Source organism: Triticum aestivum, chromosome 5A, assembly GCF_018294505.1.
Source record: "Triticum aestivum cultivar Chinese Spring chromosome 5A, IWGSC CS RefSeq v2.1, whole genome shotgun sequence".
In the NCBI taxonomy this organism is placed as follows: Eukaryota; Viridiplantae; Streptophyta; class Magnoliopsida; order Poales; family Poaceae; genus Triticum; species Triticum aestivum.
Window position 1 is genome coordinate 46,093,997 of NC_057806.1, and position 17,581 is coordinate 46,111,577.

General features: G+C 44.1%; 1 protein-coding gene, 1 long non-coding RNA gene and 1 pseudogene across 2 annotated transcripts; all 3 read right to left on the minus strand.

Annotated features, from left to right (window-relative positions):
• Positions 1–596: 596 nt before the first annotated feature.
• On the minus strand, positions 597–1,167 carry LOC123106533 (uncharacterized). The gene is made up of 2 exons (XR_006451379.1): positions 1,031–1,167; positions 597–855 (listed from the first exon to the last, which is right to left on the minus strand). It is a non-coding gene; the product is annotated as an uncharacterized lncRNA (long non-coding RNA).
• A 1,018-nt stretch (positions 1,168–2,185) lies between these two features.
• LOC123101202 (valine--tRNA ligase, mitochondrial 1-like) lies at positions 2,186–17,051 on the minus strand (annotated as a pseudogene).
• LOC123106535 (uncharacterized) lies at positions 13,518–15,486 on the minus strand. Its single transcript, XM_044528670.1, has 3 exons — positions 15,063–15,486; positions 14,811–14,963; positions 13,518–14,288 (listed from the first exon to the last, which is right to left on the minus strand). The coding sequence occupies exons 1-3, from the start codon at positions 15,132–15,134 to the stop codon at positions 13,737–13,739; spliced, it is 777 nt and encodes a 258-aa protein (XP_044384605.1). The 5' UTR covers positions 15,135–15,486; the 3' UTR covers positions 13,518–13,736.
• Positions 17,052–17,581: the final 530 nt, after the last annotated feature.

Below are 17,581 nucleotides of genomic sequence, written 5' to 3' on the forward strand. Positions count from 1 at the left end.
CTAAATTGTCTATAGTTATGTGCCTTGAGCCGTACCGTCAAACGAAGGAATTTTAGTATTTGTTGGCCGGAGTCCGGTCAATCCTGCAATGTGGTGCCGACGGCTCGCCCTTCACATGCATTGACGGCCTCTCAAAAACAATAAATAATCACTTGTCATCCGGCGGTGGACACCACTAGTGACCGGTGCCGAAATCCGATGCCCCCCTTCGTGTGAAGCTCTGACGTGACCACGTGCGGCCTCGACTGCCCAGCCGTTGTCAGCCTCGGCATCCCAAGGCAGACAAACTCGACGAGGGCCGCGCATGAATGACTGTGCGCTTCTCTCGATCCTCGGTGACTTCTCAGACATAGTCTTTCAAGACGGGCTGCTAGAAGGGCTGGTCCATGGCCGCTTATAGGTCCCGCACCGCTGGGCCTCTAGATGTGCTTTAAGTATTGCACATCTCAGTCAATTTTGCATGGAGATTTGCGAGAGTATTTTTTTTTCTTTTTGTCTGTTTTTATCTTTGATTGAGTCACTTAGATGTATAATAACTAGGCCACCCTAGACTAACCCATATACTACTTAAGAGAAAAGACAAACACGACAACAGATTGACAAGAAAATTCATTATTTGTTTAACTACATTAACATCAAGAGCTAGCACATTTATTCGACATGGTTCTGGTCATCCGTGACACTATGTTTGTATCATTTCAGCAACCTCCTGAGGCCTTATGGATCCATCTTGACGTACTGGTTCGCAGCAACAGTAAGACACGGGACCGTCTGATGAGCAAGCGCCGGGCTTACCGCATGCTTTTTCACATAGCTCGGGACACTTATCCCCGGGAAATGGACCGATGTCGCATCCTGAGAATCAGATGCACTAGTGTAGGTTAATTGCAAAAATTACATCAAGTGACAGATCTAGAAATAGTGTATGCGGTGTTACTAATATCCACATGTCTCATGACCCCAAAATGTACACTATGTAAAAGTGGATTTTCATATTAGAAATAATATCATTGATGAAAAAAAAACGAACCATGGTCGATGGCACGTGAGGAGAGAACGGTGGCCATGAGCACTAGGGCTATGAGGCACACAACGCTAGTACTCTTGCCGAGGGTTGCCATGAGGATATGCTGGAGCTTCTTTCTAATCTGGATCTGGGTGGTGTTGTTGCAATGTTTACTCCTGAGCCTTGGTGGTATGCGTTTATATAGAGGATCTGGGTTTTAATGCATTAAATGCTTTCTTTGGATAGGTTTGAACGTGTTAAATGTATTCTCCGATTACGCTACTCCCTTCGTCCGGAAATACTTGTCATCAAAATGAATAAAAGAAATGTATCTAAACATATATTAGTTTTAGATACATCTCTTTTTATCCATTTTGATGATAAGTATTTTCGGATGGAGGGAGTACGTATTAACTTTTGTAAATGAATACCATGTATGTGGATAACTCTTGCTGACCAAGCTTTGGCCTGAGACATGAATTACTTTCCATAATATCATGCGTGAAGGTGGGAACCTTGTATTGAACGCTAGCTTTCCATGAACTTCGCGCCAAGGTTTTTGGCCCGGTGGAATGTATGGTTCTGGAGATAGAACTTTACTCTCTCAAGGCGGGAGGTACAGTCTCTGGGTGGAAGCAAGGTAAGGCTATGGCGGTCACCACACCAATGGACTTTTTGTGCAAAAACTCACTACACTGATGGATAAGCACACGTTCTTCATAATCTACGAGCACCAAGCAAAAACACCTTCTATGACATGCACCTGTGTTCACAATAGTTTCTTATTTTTGCTTCCTTTTTAACTTTGCTATTAGACACACAAGTTGGAGTACAAACATACATACCATACACAAATAATTTAAATTCATCCATGTTCGTGAACGGTACAAATAACAAAGCACACAAGATATTCGCAAAGGGAAACAGTGCATGTCTGCCAGTGGTTATAAGAGGCAATGCATATTTAAAAAGAAAAATGCTCATAATTGATCCGTTGCATATACACATGCAAATCTATGAGTTTTAAGTAATATTTTTCGCGCTGTAAAATGTGGTGGAACTGCAATGAAGCCCCAACCTTCCACTCGACTTTCTACAAATCTGAGCATTGCCAGTGACAATTGCGACATCAACGTATAAACAAAAACGCCGCATCACAAATCACAACAGAGATGCTCATCAAGCATCGACAGTTTTTGTGTCTAGCTTCTTTTCAGCTTCACCGATGACCTCTCCAACAAAGCGGACAGTTTTCTCATGTCCTCCTCTTGGACGCCCTGAGGAGCCTTCTCTCTGTAGCCCGAAGCATCCATCTTCTGTGACAAGGCATGCCGTAGCCTGCACACATCCACAGCAAACCATGCTACTTACTGATACAATCAAGTACAAAAAAGAAACCTAGCCATATATCTCCACTGTTCAAACCAGCTGGGAGAAACAATATAGACTTACTTCTGAATTTCGTCTCTCTTTTTCTTTAGCTTTTCACGCTCAGCTTCCGCATTTAGAGCTCCTTGAAGCTGGAGGTACACGCTCAGATCTTTGTTCACGACAGTAGTTGTGCAATCAGGTGGAGTTTGATCACTCTCTGCCAGGAGCTGCAGAATTTTCAATATCACATCAGTGGTTAAAGTCCACTACAGGATAGCTCCACTTATGGTTTCAGCATAAATTACAAAGAACAAAGTACAAACTAATTTCAGATGGCATGGCAGAAAAAACAGGCACTTCCCTAGTATAAAAAGAATAATCACATGAAAGTGTAAAGTGAAAACCTTAAGGGACGAGATAGAAGAAAGAGTGACGGCTAAAGATTGATAGCATTGAACAATGGCAGCAATCTCTTGGCTTCGACAAAGTGCAAAAGCAGGTCGCCTGTACATGAAAGAAGAGGCAATAGGATATTATGTTTCGACAAGCCAGATGTACTGAACAAGAGGCAATCAAGCAGTTGGCCTGCATAATACAGAAACAGGGAAGTCCAGAAAGTTGATCAACCTTTCATTTGTATTCGTTGGTGGCCTCAGGGATCTTAGTTTGTTCACAGTGTCCAGGACCATATCGATTTCGTTTTCAAGATTATCATATGCCCATTCTTGTCATAAAGAATAGTGTCTTCCCACTGGTAAATATAGGTATCTAAAGGTGAAGTTCTCTGGATTTACTTACAATCATCATGAGTGTTTACCTTAACAACAGATGGGTATTCTGATAACATGATGGAACCTTTCCTGCAAGAATCTTTGGGCTGAGGAAGACGCTGCCATAACTCTTCTGTTACATAGGGCATGAATGGGTGAAGCAGGCGCAGGCCGGTGTCCAGGCAAATCCATAATGCATCTCTACAGGCAGCTCTGGTTGATTCGAACTCTTGAGAGTCATTGAAAAAGTACGGTTTTATGGCCTCTATGAATACATCACATAGTTGTTACTGCCACCATGAGTATATAGCAGATGTTGCATCTGCGAATTTATATGCTTCTAATGAGCTGACAGTCTTCCCAATAGCCTTGTTAAGTACTGAGAGTATCCATTTACAGATTGGTGGCATCTGAGACACAGCAACAGTTGCCGGCGGAGTGCACTGTCCACCAAGCTTGCCCATTGCAAAACGAATGGCATTCCACAATTTATTGCACCATTGTCTGTACCCCACCACTCTCTTGATATCCAGATTGATCTTATCAGACTGTAAAACAAAACAAAAATTATGTTAAAAGATGTGAACTGGAAGCACAATACAACATAAAATCAAATGGGTGTGACTACAACCTGAGAAGTGTAAGAAATCAGTGCAAAGCGGAGGGCATCAGTGCCACATTCAGGAATTCCATCAGGAAAATCTTTCTTCTTCTCTTCTCTTGCAATTTCCAGTTCATTTGGATCCAGATTTCCTTCTTCCAAACGTTTGAGGAGTTCTTCAAGTGTTATACCATTTATCACATCAGGGGATCAATGACATTCCCAAGCGATTTGGACATTTTCCGACCATGTGCATCACGGATCATAGGATGCAAATAAACCTGAAAAAGAAGGTGTGGTCATTACTCAATATACAATTGAAGCATACATTCAACTAGATTGCCTCACTTGACTAGTATAGTTCAAATAGGCTGTAGATCAATATGGTTGGTTCAATAAGTAATTTTCAAATGCAAACCGAAAAATATCTTGCAGACAGAAATGAAAGGTAAGTCTGCAAGTTTATGCATTTAGTATTACATTACAGGATCAACTCAGTAGAGCAACAGAGTTCATTCGGGACAAAATTAGAGCGGCTTGTAGAGACAAATGGCGGGGCAGAGAATATCTCAAAATGATCAAGTTCGTCAATTCATCAACAAATATCTGGGGAATGAACAGTGTGTTATTTTGAGAAGAAATTACACATACAAAGTAGCCCCATGTGGAGCTTCTAGTTTGTAAAAATATATCTACACATACTGCCAAGATTAAAGGTAGAATGACAGTTTTGGACTCTTAGTTATACTTTTACCCTAAGCACAGTTTCACTGTGTCAAGGGGGAGTGCAGAGACAGCTATTGGCAAAAGAGATATAAATATTGGACCATTGGACTTATGGATTACTGTTTTAGGGGTAGGGTGTGCCCATTTGTGCCATTACCTTTTCAAACGGCACATCGCCACCTAGTTGCATTCCCATCATAACCATACGGGCTACCCAGAAAAAGAGAATATCAAGTCCAGTTTCGAGTACTGAGCCAGGGTAGAAAGCCCTAAGATCAGCGGTGTCATCTGGCCAACCAAGTACTGTTAATGGGAATAGACCAGATGAAAACCACGTATCCAACACATCAGGATCTTGATTTAACTGGAATTTCTTCCCCGGATACTTTTGCTTTGTCTCAAGGTTCGCATCACTTTCATTTCTTGCATCTATCCAACGTTCATTGTTGGAACCCAGATCGGTCACTTGATCTTCTTCAAGTGTCACATACCATGCAGGTACACGATGGCCCCACCAGAGTTGCCTTGAGACACACCAATCACGTATATTTTCAAGCCATCTGCAAGGACAACGATAATAGATTGATCATATTTGTTTTGGCATGGCATCTTCGAGAGGTGGCATGTTTCTCGTCTAGGCAAAAAGGATCGACATATACCTGTACCAGTCTTGTTCATATTGCTGCGGAATAATCTCGATTTTTTTGGATCTTACAGCATTAAGACCTGCCTTTGCCATGGTATTGCAATTAACAAACCATTGAGGTTTCATCATGGGTTCCACCACATCATTACTTCTTGAACAAATGCCCAAACTCATTTCGTTCTTTTTCGTGTCCTTGTACAAGCTCTTGTCAAGCAGAATAAAACATTGTTAGTCCTGAATTACTTAGCAAAATCAAAATGAAAACAAACTGTAAATGATAACAAAGAAACTAAATTGAAAAACGACTAAGTAAAGTTAATATATTTATCCCTGGATTCCACATCCATACAAGACATTTCCAAGAAATGGCATGACTAACTATGGATACCCAACCACAAAAGCATGATCTTGGACAGGCTTGAGGTTCAAGAAAATCAGCTAGAGACAGAAACTAAGACCACTCAAAGTTTTAAAGGACAGCCAAGCCAAAGTAGAAGTGCACATTTCATTTATAATGTAATTTATGAATTCTTATGGATAACACTAGTACTATGAGTACTCTTTCTATTAAATGCAAGAAAAAAAAGGAAAATGAAATATTACTATAAAGTTAAAGATATTTCACTATTTGTCCCCTCTTATACTCGTGAAAACTAGAGGGTAATCTGCGCGTTGCCGCTGTGACACTTTTGAAAATAGCTAGACTGATGACATCATAACGGTGAGGATTGATTATAATGTGACGGTAGTCTGATGCTGTGGTAAACATGCATTATTTTGTTGAAGCGGAAGGACCGCATGCATAAGACAAGTAAGTAGTGAGCTGGCAGGTTGATGACTGGCATACATGCATTGTTTGTTGATGTGGAAGGGTTGCATGTGTAGGGAAGTTAGGTAGTGGGTTACAACTATTTAAGAATAGAGGATTTGTAGACATGCCACAAATTTCTACTAAACAAGTGCAGTACCGCTAACAACCCTTTCTTTGAAGACAAGATCACCTATATTTTGATGTGAATGATATGAATCCAGTACTACCTTTGCCTTCAATGCTTCTATGACAGCAACCTGAGCAGCAAATCTTGGCATTCCTTCAAATTGTGTGCCTCCATTGCTGTTTATTTTCCCATCGTCTGTGAAGATATTGATGAACTCTAGGTTATGTCGCTTTCCAACCTCAAAGTCATTTGGATCATGGGCTGGTGTAATCTGCATAAAAAGCAAACAACACAAGTTAAGAGGGGCCAGTGCATGCACAAGTTTCAACTAGGTAAAATGAGTTAAAAATATAAGTCAGTCGGCATTATATCACACCTTGACAGCCCCAGTGCCAAAAGTGGGATCCACCAACACAGCATCGCAGATTATTTTTAGTTTTCTGCCATTGAAGGGGTGAATTGCATATCTTCCATGCAGATGCTTATATCTTTTATCCTCTGGTTGAACAGTTATTGCTGTATCACCCAGCATAGTTTCAATTCTTGTTGTTGCAACAATAATCTCACCCAATCCTCCTTCAAGAGGATACGCAAAGGAAATCAAGACACCAAATTGTACTGGTGTGCTGTAACCAGGGACCTTTAGCATAGTTTCTTCTTTAAGACCTAAATGATCAACCAGATAAAACAGCATATTCAAACAAATGAATTGATATTAGTCAGACGTGCAATACCAAACTGTATATTGTAGAGAATAAAAGGCTTAACCAACCTCTATGTCAGAAATCGCAGTTAGAAGCGCGCAATCCCAATTTACAAGGCGATAATCCCTGCAAAAGATCAAAACATCCATTAGAAAAAAATAGGCTGGCAATTGAAAGACATGATGAAGAATATAAATTTTTAGAAGTAAAGCACCATAGCATTACTTAACAGGCAAAAGACAAATGCTTAACACCTGGAACAGGGGAAGGTGAGGATACTGACCTATAAACAAGGTCATCTTTATACAACCTGACAAAAGCTTCAGTTACAGCTTTTGATCTTTTCTCATCCATTGTAAAGCACTGACAAACGAAGTTGACATTATTAGGAGTTAGAACTATAGATAATACATTGTTCTCATTATTTTTCATAACTAAAGAAAATAAGAAGTTTACCTCGCGGGACCAATCAAGGGAGGCTCCAAGACTACGTAATTGATTCAATATGGTACCACCATACTGATCTTTCCATTCCAGGACTTGTACAGAAGATGATAAGAGGATACACCAAGTGGGCAAAGAAATAAGCTCACTACGATCCATGCCGCATCACACATGACACTGCTGATTGTGAATTTTTAAAAATATACAGAACACTGACTGAATCTACATTGTTGATATTCCATGGTATAACAGTGTCATTAAAGCTTTTATATCATCCAAATAGTAAAGAACATAGGGCAATCGCAAACATAACAATTTGTTAAAGGAAAACCCGATGCTTACTTCAGATATGAATTTGTCACGCCCTATGTCATGCCTTGTCAACTTCCTTTCACGCATCAGCTTCTTCTCCACTACAACCTGCTAGACAGAACAGGTTATTAGATGTCTGCTCACATTACAAACATTGTGTGTATTAATAGGGGACCAACACCCCTATTGACAGCTTTGTTTTAATGGCTATGGTCAACAACGAACACTGGTAGTGTTTGTTTCAGAAGTTGAAGCACAGGAAATGCCACGAATTATATAAAGCAGTGTATAAGACAATTTTAGCTGATAGTGGATCAGTTCCAAGATGCAGACCTGTGTAGCAATGCCAGCGTGGTCCACCCCAGGGACCCAAAGAGCATTATAACCAGACATCCTCCGCCAGCGTATCATAGCATCCTGCATTGTTGAAAGGAGAGGAAATTACAACCATTGCCACATAGGTCTGTCTGTCTGTGCAGGCATTGATGAGAGTATTTAACCAAAAACTACCACAATTGACGGAAACGTGACGAAGAACTACCACTTTACGTTTTTGTGCGAAAAACTACCAAATTTGGACTAAACCGTGGCCAAAAACTACCAACTCGTGAAATCGCTCGCTTCGCCCGCGCTAACCCCGAATCTGACCGGTTGGGCCCGCGAATCAGGCGCCACGTTGGCTAACGGTCGCCCGCCGCGCGTAGATGGCCGTTAACGGCCCGTCCGCTGTCGGAACGGCGCCTGTCGGTGCGGTGCGGGTCAAATCTGATCCGTTCCCCTCTCGATTCACTCTCTCCCTCCTCTCCCTCTCTCTGACCTAGGTGGCGGCCGCCATGTCCTCATTGATTCCGGAGGGCGGCGGCGCTGGCGGCGGCGACGTTGGCGGCGGCGACGCTGGCGGCGAGACAAGTTTGGACGCTGCTGCCTCGCCCGCGCCTCCAGCGATGGCCAGCGGCTCAGTCGATAATTGGTTGGGGAGCACCAGTTTCTCGATGCAGGCCGGCTCGCAGCAGCCGGAGGCACCGCTCTCCCAGTCATCGCCAATGGGTCGCAGGTATGCAAGTATCATCTGCTGGGCTTTTGGTTAGCTGCTTCAACATTGCAAATTAGTAAGATGTGTTTGTTTCTGTTAGTTGGACATGTGTAGTAAACTGGAGTCAGTAAACTGTATAGCTCAGTCAATTTCAATTCAATTCATGAGCACTTATTTGTGCAGTTTGGCTGACCAGAAGTGGGATATATGGTTTCATTTAGAAGGAAGAAACCCTGTGAAAAGGGGTATATTTGAGTCAGATATTTCTTTGCTTACTCTACAATCACTCATTGCTAGTGAAGGGTATGGGGACAGTGATTACATGTACTATGTGAAGGAGGAGGAAATTGGATCTGACAGAGTAAAGTATTTAGGTAATGAAGCTAGTGTTCATGAAATGTTGGACTTTTTTCATCATGTCAAGCTAGTCAACATAAGGGTTGTGAGAAATGTTGAACCTGAAATTAGTACACAGGCTAATGAGAATTACATGAACACTCAAGAGAGCTGCTGTGTGAAAAAGGTTGTGGAGCAATCCGAGCTTCAGAATCAGATAGATGATAGAAAGGCTCAGCTTGAGAGGAGCAGGATTCAAAGAGAGGCAGATTTGAACCACTTTGAAGGAGACACTGAAGAAGAAGAATTTGGTTCTGATGATTCAGTTCATTCAGATGGTAGTGCTGAAGCTGTTCAACAAATGGAAATAGAGTGTGCCTCTGAAGAGGAAACACCATTGCAAAGTACTGCTATTGTGAAACATGTGAAGAACCCTGGGCCAACTAGCAGATGTCACAATGAGGTAGAGAAAAAATGTTTTGAAGATTGGTTTCCTGAAGCAGATGAGTTTTGTTTTGCTGGTGATCCAGGCATAAGTGATGAGGAAGAAGAAGATGAAGTTGAACTACCATACATCATGAAGAAGGCAAAGACAAAGAGTAGTAAGAAAAAGATGAAGGAAAGAGTATATTTTGACCCTTCAATTCCCAATTCACATTTACTCTTGTGCAAGAGCTTGTGTTTTGATTCTGTTTACCAGTTCAGAGAAGCATTAAGAGATTTTCATATAAGGACTTTGAGGTCTTTTCACTACCACAGGAACACTCCAACAAGAATTATTGTTTGGTGTTCACAGAGAGAGCATGGATACATCTGTGCCTCCAGGATAGCTCATGAAAGAACATTTTGCATTAAGAAGTGTAACATGGAGCACACTTGTCCAGCATCAGCAGAGAACACAAAAGTTACTACTAAGTGGCTTTCCAAAGAAGTTGAGCAATCTCTTAGAGCAGATCCTAAAGCACCTGTGGATTCACTTATTAAAAACAGCAAAGTCAAGTTTTCAGTTGATGTATCAAAGAGTGTGGCCTATAGGGCAAGGAGGAAGGCTATGAAGATTGTACAAGGTGACCAGAAGGAGCAGTACTATAGACTGAGGGACTACCTACAAGCAGTTCTTGACACAAACCCTGGTAGCAGGTGTGTAGTTACAACATTTGAGGACCCAGAAAACCCTGCCCCAACACCTAGATTTAAGTACATGTTCTACTGCTTGCATGCATCAAAGCAAGGATTTCTTAATGGTTGCAGGCCCTTTATAGGTAAATCTATAACTGCAATTTGTTCAAAATATCTTGTTGTAAATATATGGTAGCTAATTTGGGTATGGATGCAGGGCTTGATGGTTGCTTCATCAAGCTAACCACTGGACAGCAAATACTTGCAGCCACAGGAAGAGATGGCAATAACAACATCTACCCCATAGCCTTTGGTGTGGTTGATAAGGAAGATTCAGATAGTTGGACATGGTTCCTAACCCAGCTAAGATGTTGGATTGGAAGTGGTAGCAAATTTGGAACCTACACCATTATTTCTGACAGGCAAAAGGTATGCACCCTATCTTAGCCACTAGTTCAGATATATATTGTTATTAGTAGCTTTATTTCCTTTTGTTCATGACCATGGTTATAAATTTACAATCAGGGTCTTCTTAAGGCTATAAATGAGGTGTTCCCTGATTCCCCTCAGAGATACTGCCTCAGGCACATATATGCAAATTTTCAGTCAGCTGGTTTCAGAGGAGCAGAACTAAAAAGCTAGTAGATCAGGCTAGCTACTCATTCACCAAACATGGCCATGAATTGGCAATGGCAGAGCTTAAAGCAGAGTGTGAGGATGCCTAGAAGTGGCTTAAAAAAATTCCAAAGGAGACTTGGTGTAGGTCTGCAATGGATTACAATTGCAAAACTGATCTTGTTGTGAACAACCTTAGTGAGGTTTTCAACAAAATGATCCTTGATGTTAGGGACAAACCAATTAGGACTATGTTTGAAGGAATTAGGACTAAGCAGATGATCAAAAGGCAGAAGACTAGGGAAAAAACAGAGAACAGCAGGTGGATGATCACACCCAACTATTCAGAGAAATTAGAGGAGAATAAGAAGTATGCCAAATTTTGTGATGCATACAAGGCAGGTCCTGACATTTGGCAAGTTAATAGTAAGGAAAATCAGTACTGTGTGAACCTAGCTACTCACTCATGTGACTGCAGGAGGTGGGACATGACAGGTGTGACATGCAGTCATGCAATAGCAGCAATGAGCAAGATTCACATGCACCCAGAGGACTATGTGCATGAATTTTTCAAAAAAGCACTATATATTGAAGCATACAAAGACATAGTGTACCCTGTCCCTGGTCCTGAATTCTGGCCTGACACCCATACTCCTGATATTGAGCCCCCAGTGTTCAAAGAAAAAGCAGGCAAAAAACAGACAGCTACGAGAAAGGGGCAGTTTGAGGTGCCTGCTCCAAAGGACACAAGCAAGATGGGAACAATTACATGCAGCAATTGTGGTCTACAAGGCCACAGATATACTAATTGTGGGAAAGCTCTAAAACCTAGTCTTGAGATGAGAAAGAACTTACACCAGGTCATTCAAAAATGATGCATTCTTTGTTTACTTTTTTTAGTTCTGGTATATTTACTAACTGATTTAATTTTGTCATGCAGGAGAATAGAGAAATTTTTAGTTCTAGTGCTACACATCCACCTCCACAACCACCACCTCAACACCAAACTACACAGATGCCAGCATCATCAGCTCCACCTCCTAAAGCAAATAAGAGAGGTTCAACATCAACAGTTTCAGCAGGAGCAGCCAGGTCTTCACCAGCACCTGCAACAGGATCTGCATCAACAAGAGCTGCAAGAACAAGAGGATCAGCATCTACAAGAACATTCAATGCACCAAGAACATCCACTGAAGAACCAGGGATATTGGCAGGCAAGAGGAAGAGGAAACCTCCTAGCAAGTTTGCATCCTATTTCAATGCTAGTGGAAACTATTGAGTGTATGCTACTTATTTGTGTTCTGCTACTAAGTTTGTGTTCTGCTACTAAATGTGTGTTATGCTACTAATTTCTGGACAATGTGACATGTGAACTTATTTGTGCCCAATACAAATGGGCTAAGTGCTACTGATTTGTTTTGATTTGTTTTTTTGTTTTACTTTGCCATTTCTACAGTACAGAACTTATTGCCAAATTCATTGTACGAAAAAAAATCTGCATAAAAAAAGTCTGGCCTCGGGCTCGAACCCAGGACCAATTGGTTGTAACTATGCGTTCAATACCAATGGGCTAGTGCTGGTGATTTGTTTGACTAGTATCGGCCAAACTTATTATATGTTGTTAGCCACGTCCTCTTTTCAGCGTGCGTAGCAGCCGGCAGCGTGGTGAGCGTGCGTTGATTAAAACCAGTCGTTTCGGATTCTACTACTTTATTACGTGTCCACCCACCACGCCCTCTGCTCACTCGCCCACTCGTCGCTCGCACTGCCCACTCCACTTCCCCCTCTCTCCTGTCGAAATCACCGCCGACAACCACTGCCACCGCCGTCGCCATGGAATGGCAGCTCGCCATCGAAGCTCTCGCCGGCAACAACAAGGAGATCCGGGCGCAGTACAGGGAGATCGCGCGCTGATTCCCCAGTATCGCGATGCTCAGGAACCACTCCCGCGGCCTCGTGAAGGTGATGACGGCTGCTGAAAAGCAGCGCACCTTCCCTGCCGGCCGCACCATCCCGGCGCCGACCATTCTGCTCTGGGCGATGCGCGAGGTGCAGCGCTCCCCCGACCCCAGGCAGCGCGCCAGATGGTGGATGTACCGCTCATCCACCACGCCACCGGCCGCCGCGGATGACGTCACCGAAGCCGTCCTCGCTGTCCCAGCCCCAATCAACAACGCCTACTGGGAGTGGCGCAATCCATGGGTCCTTGGGCCCTCTGACGACTCTGAGGGCGAGTCTTCTGACGACGAGTCCACTGACGACGAGTCCAGTGACGAGCCCTCTGACGACTCTGACGACGAGGTGGATGAGGTAGTCGTCCTCTCCGACGACGAGCCTGAACTGCAGATGCTGGCTCCCGTCCTCGACGCCGTGGAGGGGGATAGGAACCGCCCAATCCACGTGGATGCGCTGCCAGAGGTGGACGATCTCCCAGACGGCGTCGTCGTGAAGCAAGAACAAGATGGCGGTGAGGATGATGTGCTGGAGCCGGCGCCGGGCAAGAAGAAGAGGGCGGCCGTGACTGCGGTGCGCCGCTCGCACCGCCTGAAGATGCTGAAGAAGGAGGAGTGAACTGCTGCACTAATATTCAGTTTCGTCAGTCCTGAACTTTCTTAAGTGCAGTAAGTTCCTAGGTTCAGTTTCGTCAGGCACTATGTACTAGTAGTTCATCTTTATGTCAGGCACTATCTAATAGTAGTTGCTATCTATGTCAGACTATGAATGGCACTACTATCTATCTATGTCAGACTATCTATGTTAAGTTATTTGTCAGACTATCTAAGCTAATTGCTATATATGTTACTTGCTACTTCCAACTATGTCACTACTGTCAGTTATCACACATGATATAAGCAGAGTAAAACAACCTCATCATAGATAAAACATTCTTACTTACTTAACTTAGCATGAGTACTTAGCATAGTAGGTCTTAACATAATAGTCATTACATCATAGATAAAACCAAGTAGTTCTTAAACCATAGCAATACCTCCCTCCCTCATACCATTCTGAAAGCACATGAAACTTTCCCAAAATATACACCTAACATGCATGACATTCCAAGGCCAGCTATATATATAGGCCTACTAATTACTTAACCCACAAACCAACCACTTCACTCATTCATAATTGCCTTGATCCTCTCCAGCTTAGCTTTGCTGTCATGCCCAGCATTGAGCAGATCAGCAATAAGATACTCTAACTTCTTCTTCTCTTGCTTAAGTAGGTCCCTGTCCCCCTCCACTTCCTTCATGGTCTTCCTCATGTTCTGAATGATCTCTGCTTGGCTTTGAAGAATGCACCTTTGCTCCTTGGCAAGCTTCAGCTTTTCCATACTTAACTCAATCTTTGCCTGATCCTCAAGTTGTTTCTTCTTCTCAGCTAGTTCATTGATTGCCTGACTGGTATAGTCCATGTCATGAGACATCTTGCCATCTTGGTAGTCAAATAGGTTGGATACATCTTCCACCAACTGGCTGTAGTTGTTTGACAGGAAATCAATTTCCTTCTGTAGCTTGGCCACCTCTTTCTCATGGGCTTGTTTGTCATTCACCCTGCCCAAGTTCTGCTCATGATACATGTCCCAAATCCTGGTTAGGCACCTTTGTAGAATCTCTGGCCAAGGACCATCCACCCATTCCACAACCCCACAGTTCACACCTTCATCCTACAGAAGCAATTATTTATAATTAAGCACAAAGCACTTAGTAACAAACTTAGTACAGAAACCAAAAGTCATAAAGTCATTTCATTTAACTGAAACCCTTTGTTTACATCAATATGCACCTGACTTAGCATCAGAGATAAATTCAGTTAATAGCTACATTTAGCAACAGAGATAAATTCAGTTAACAACTACATTTAGCAGTAGATATAAATTCATTTAACTCTGTTCTTTTTCAGTTAACACCTACTCTGTTCTTTTTCAGTTAACATCTACTCTGTTCTTTTTCAGTTAACAACTATATTCTCAGGTTCATAATACACTAAAGATATCTGCTTGTAGGTGTTATCAGGTTCAGTCATGTATTGAATTCAGTTAACTAAAGATCTACTTTCATATATAGCTTCCACATGCTGCAGCACACATCTCTGCACCACATGCTGCACCACACATCTCACATCTCCAGCAGCAAAACACATCACACATCTCCACCAGCAAAACAAGTTAGCGTTCAAGATTTAATACCTGCTGCATAGGACAACCCAGGAAACGCCTGCCAGTCAAAGAACCTTCAAAAGCCACCATCTTCTTCGGCCTCTGATGATGCATCATGCACGTCGGCTCAGATTCAGTGTAAGAACCACAGAAAGATGGTTCCACCACAGTGTCAGGGGTTTCCTGCAAAAGAAACTTCGAATCAAACCAAAAGCAAATTGGAATCTCCAATTTGGATGAACTAACCCTAACCCTAACTCTGTTCCACCATTATGCACTTACAAATAGCTGCTGATCCAATGAAACCATGTTGATGTCCTCGTCCGAGCTGTCCTCGTCATACCAGGATGGCATCCTCACCTTCGACCGGCAGCAATGGCCGCGGCGGCGACGGCGATAGGCTGACCTAGGTCAGAGGACCAGGGAGAGGGAGAGGGAGAGGATGGAGTGAGGACGAGTGAGAGCGAGCGAGGAGGAGGAGAATGAGCGGCTGAGCTCGCTCTCACTTATTGGCCCACCGACAGGCGCCGTTCCGACAGCGGACGGGCCGTTAACGGCCGTCAACGCGCGGCGGCCGTCCGTTCGCCAGCGTGGCGACTGATTCGCGGGCCCAACCGGTCAGAAACGGGGTTAGCGCGGGCGAAGCGAGCGATTTCCCGAGTTGGTAGTTTTTTGCCACGGTTTAGTCCAAATTTGGTAGTTTTTCGCACAAAAACGTAGAGTGGTGGTTTTCTGTCACGTTTCCGGTAAATGTGGTAGTTTTTGGTTAAATACTCCATTGATGATGAATACCTCTATAGCAGCCGTAAGTGCATGGCCTATATGAAGCGCTCCAGTCACATTCGAAGGTGGCAGAACCTGGAAATTATACAACTTAGCGCTATCGCTGAAGGAAATCCGTTTGTATGTGATCCGTTATCTATAGAAAAATACTATCACAAGATGCAGTTTCTTAAATCAGCTCACACCACACATCGCCCAATCCTCACGAATGTGAGTCACTTACTATGACAAAGGGTGGTTTTGTGCTAGCAGGATCTGCCCCAAAATATCCCGAAGACTCCCACCAGGCATACCACCTACATTGCAAAAAATCAAGGCATGCAATTCAGCAAGGCGTAACTGATGGAACGAATTCTAAGTTTGAGAATGGAAAGTAGCATCTTACCATTTCTCAACTACGCTTGGGCTATACGGCTTGGCCATTAGAGTGGCCATTGATTTCTTCTGCCCAATAGGGGTGTCCGGATCAACGAAATCCTCAGGGTTTTCATCGTCCACGGCTTTCTTCCTTTGTTTCTTCTCGGTTTTCTTCGGTCCATCCGAAGCAGCTTGAGCCTGCAGAAAACCAAATCAGCACAAAACCTTCAGGACTCGCTAAATAACAAATTCAGTAACAAATGCTTCCGACCTGGAGCCTAGCCGCCTCCTTTTGCTTTGCCTTAAGCTTTTTTTTTAGAAGAACAGGGAGGCTCCTCCCCGGTTCCATTACTCGAATGAAACCCCAAAGTCGTGCCATACATCAGCCCACTGAGAGGAGCAGTTCAGCGGAAAGCGAAATGAAAGAAAGTGCCTTAAGCTTTTTCTCTTCCTTATCTCTTGCCTGCAAGTAGAGCAACCTGGCTCATAAGTGATCTTTCCCCACACATTCACATACACCGAGCTGTTTGATCCAGTATATGATTCAGCTAGTTTCTGACGCCGGCCAAGAATCAGGAAAACTGGTTGCCAATTACCAATTTCGGGATAACATCCTAGTCTTTGAGTCACCAAGTTCCAGCGCACATACCTTCTGATCCTTCTTCAACTTCTGGCCCTTCTTCAACTTCGGTTCCAGCTCCTTCCCGTCGAGTTGCTGCTCGCACCACCAGAGAGAGAAAAAGGGAAGATTTTTTCTTTCGCTGAGTCGCTGGTCTGAAAGAAAATTAAAATGGGGTTGAGTCCAAAGCAACCCTCGACAAACCTTATCGTCCGGAGCCGCCTTCTCCGGCGCCGGCGCCGGCGCCACCGGCTGCGTCACAAAACCAACCAAACTCGCGTCAGCTCCCGAACGTACACAGAGAGAGAGAGAGACGCATCCACGGTATGGGAGGGGGGTCGAACGGGTCATCTTGCGTACCTTGTCCATGATTCGGATCGCGCCGCCGCGCACGCACGCCGGCGTTCGTTTCGACGCGGCGGGGCAGGGGTTAGGCCATCCCCAGCCGTTGGCCCGCCCGGGGGCGCCTAAAATCGTCGCCTGGGGATAAGCCGGCACAAAAATTGAGCTTGAGGGCGAGTTGGTCCCCAGACGTCGGCCCCAGAGCCGCTCACAGGCATGTTTTAAAATAAAAAAAGTTCGGCAACGTTCGGCTTAAACACGATAAAATTTGGTCAAACACAATAAATTTCGGCCAAACACGATAAATTTCGGCACATTTCGGCGAAGTTCGCGGATTTTCATTACATAGCATATATACATAAACTAATCTAAAAGAAAAACTGGCTGAAGTCGCCGCCGTCGCCGCCATCGTCGTCGGCGGCCTTCTCTTCCTTGACGCGGGCGCCCCTGCTGGACCCCTGCCCGGCGTCGCCATGGCGGACTGGTGCGCTGCGCATTGTCGTCGTCGTCGTCGCTGTCGCAGATGACGACGACTTCGCCTTCGTCGCGGCCGCGTCGACGCTCCACGAAGCGAAGCAGGGTGGCGCGCTGGCGCTCCTTCGCCTTCTCCAGGCGCTCCTTCTCCATCGCTATGGAGTCCCTGCGCGCCCATTCCAGGGCCGCGTCGTCGTCTCCGAGCTCCGTCGTCACCGACGCGGCC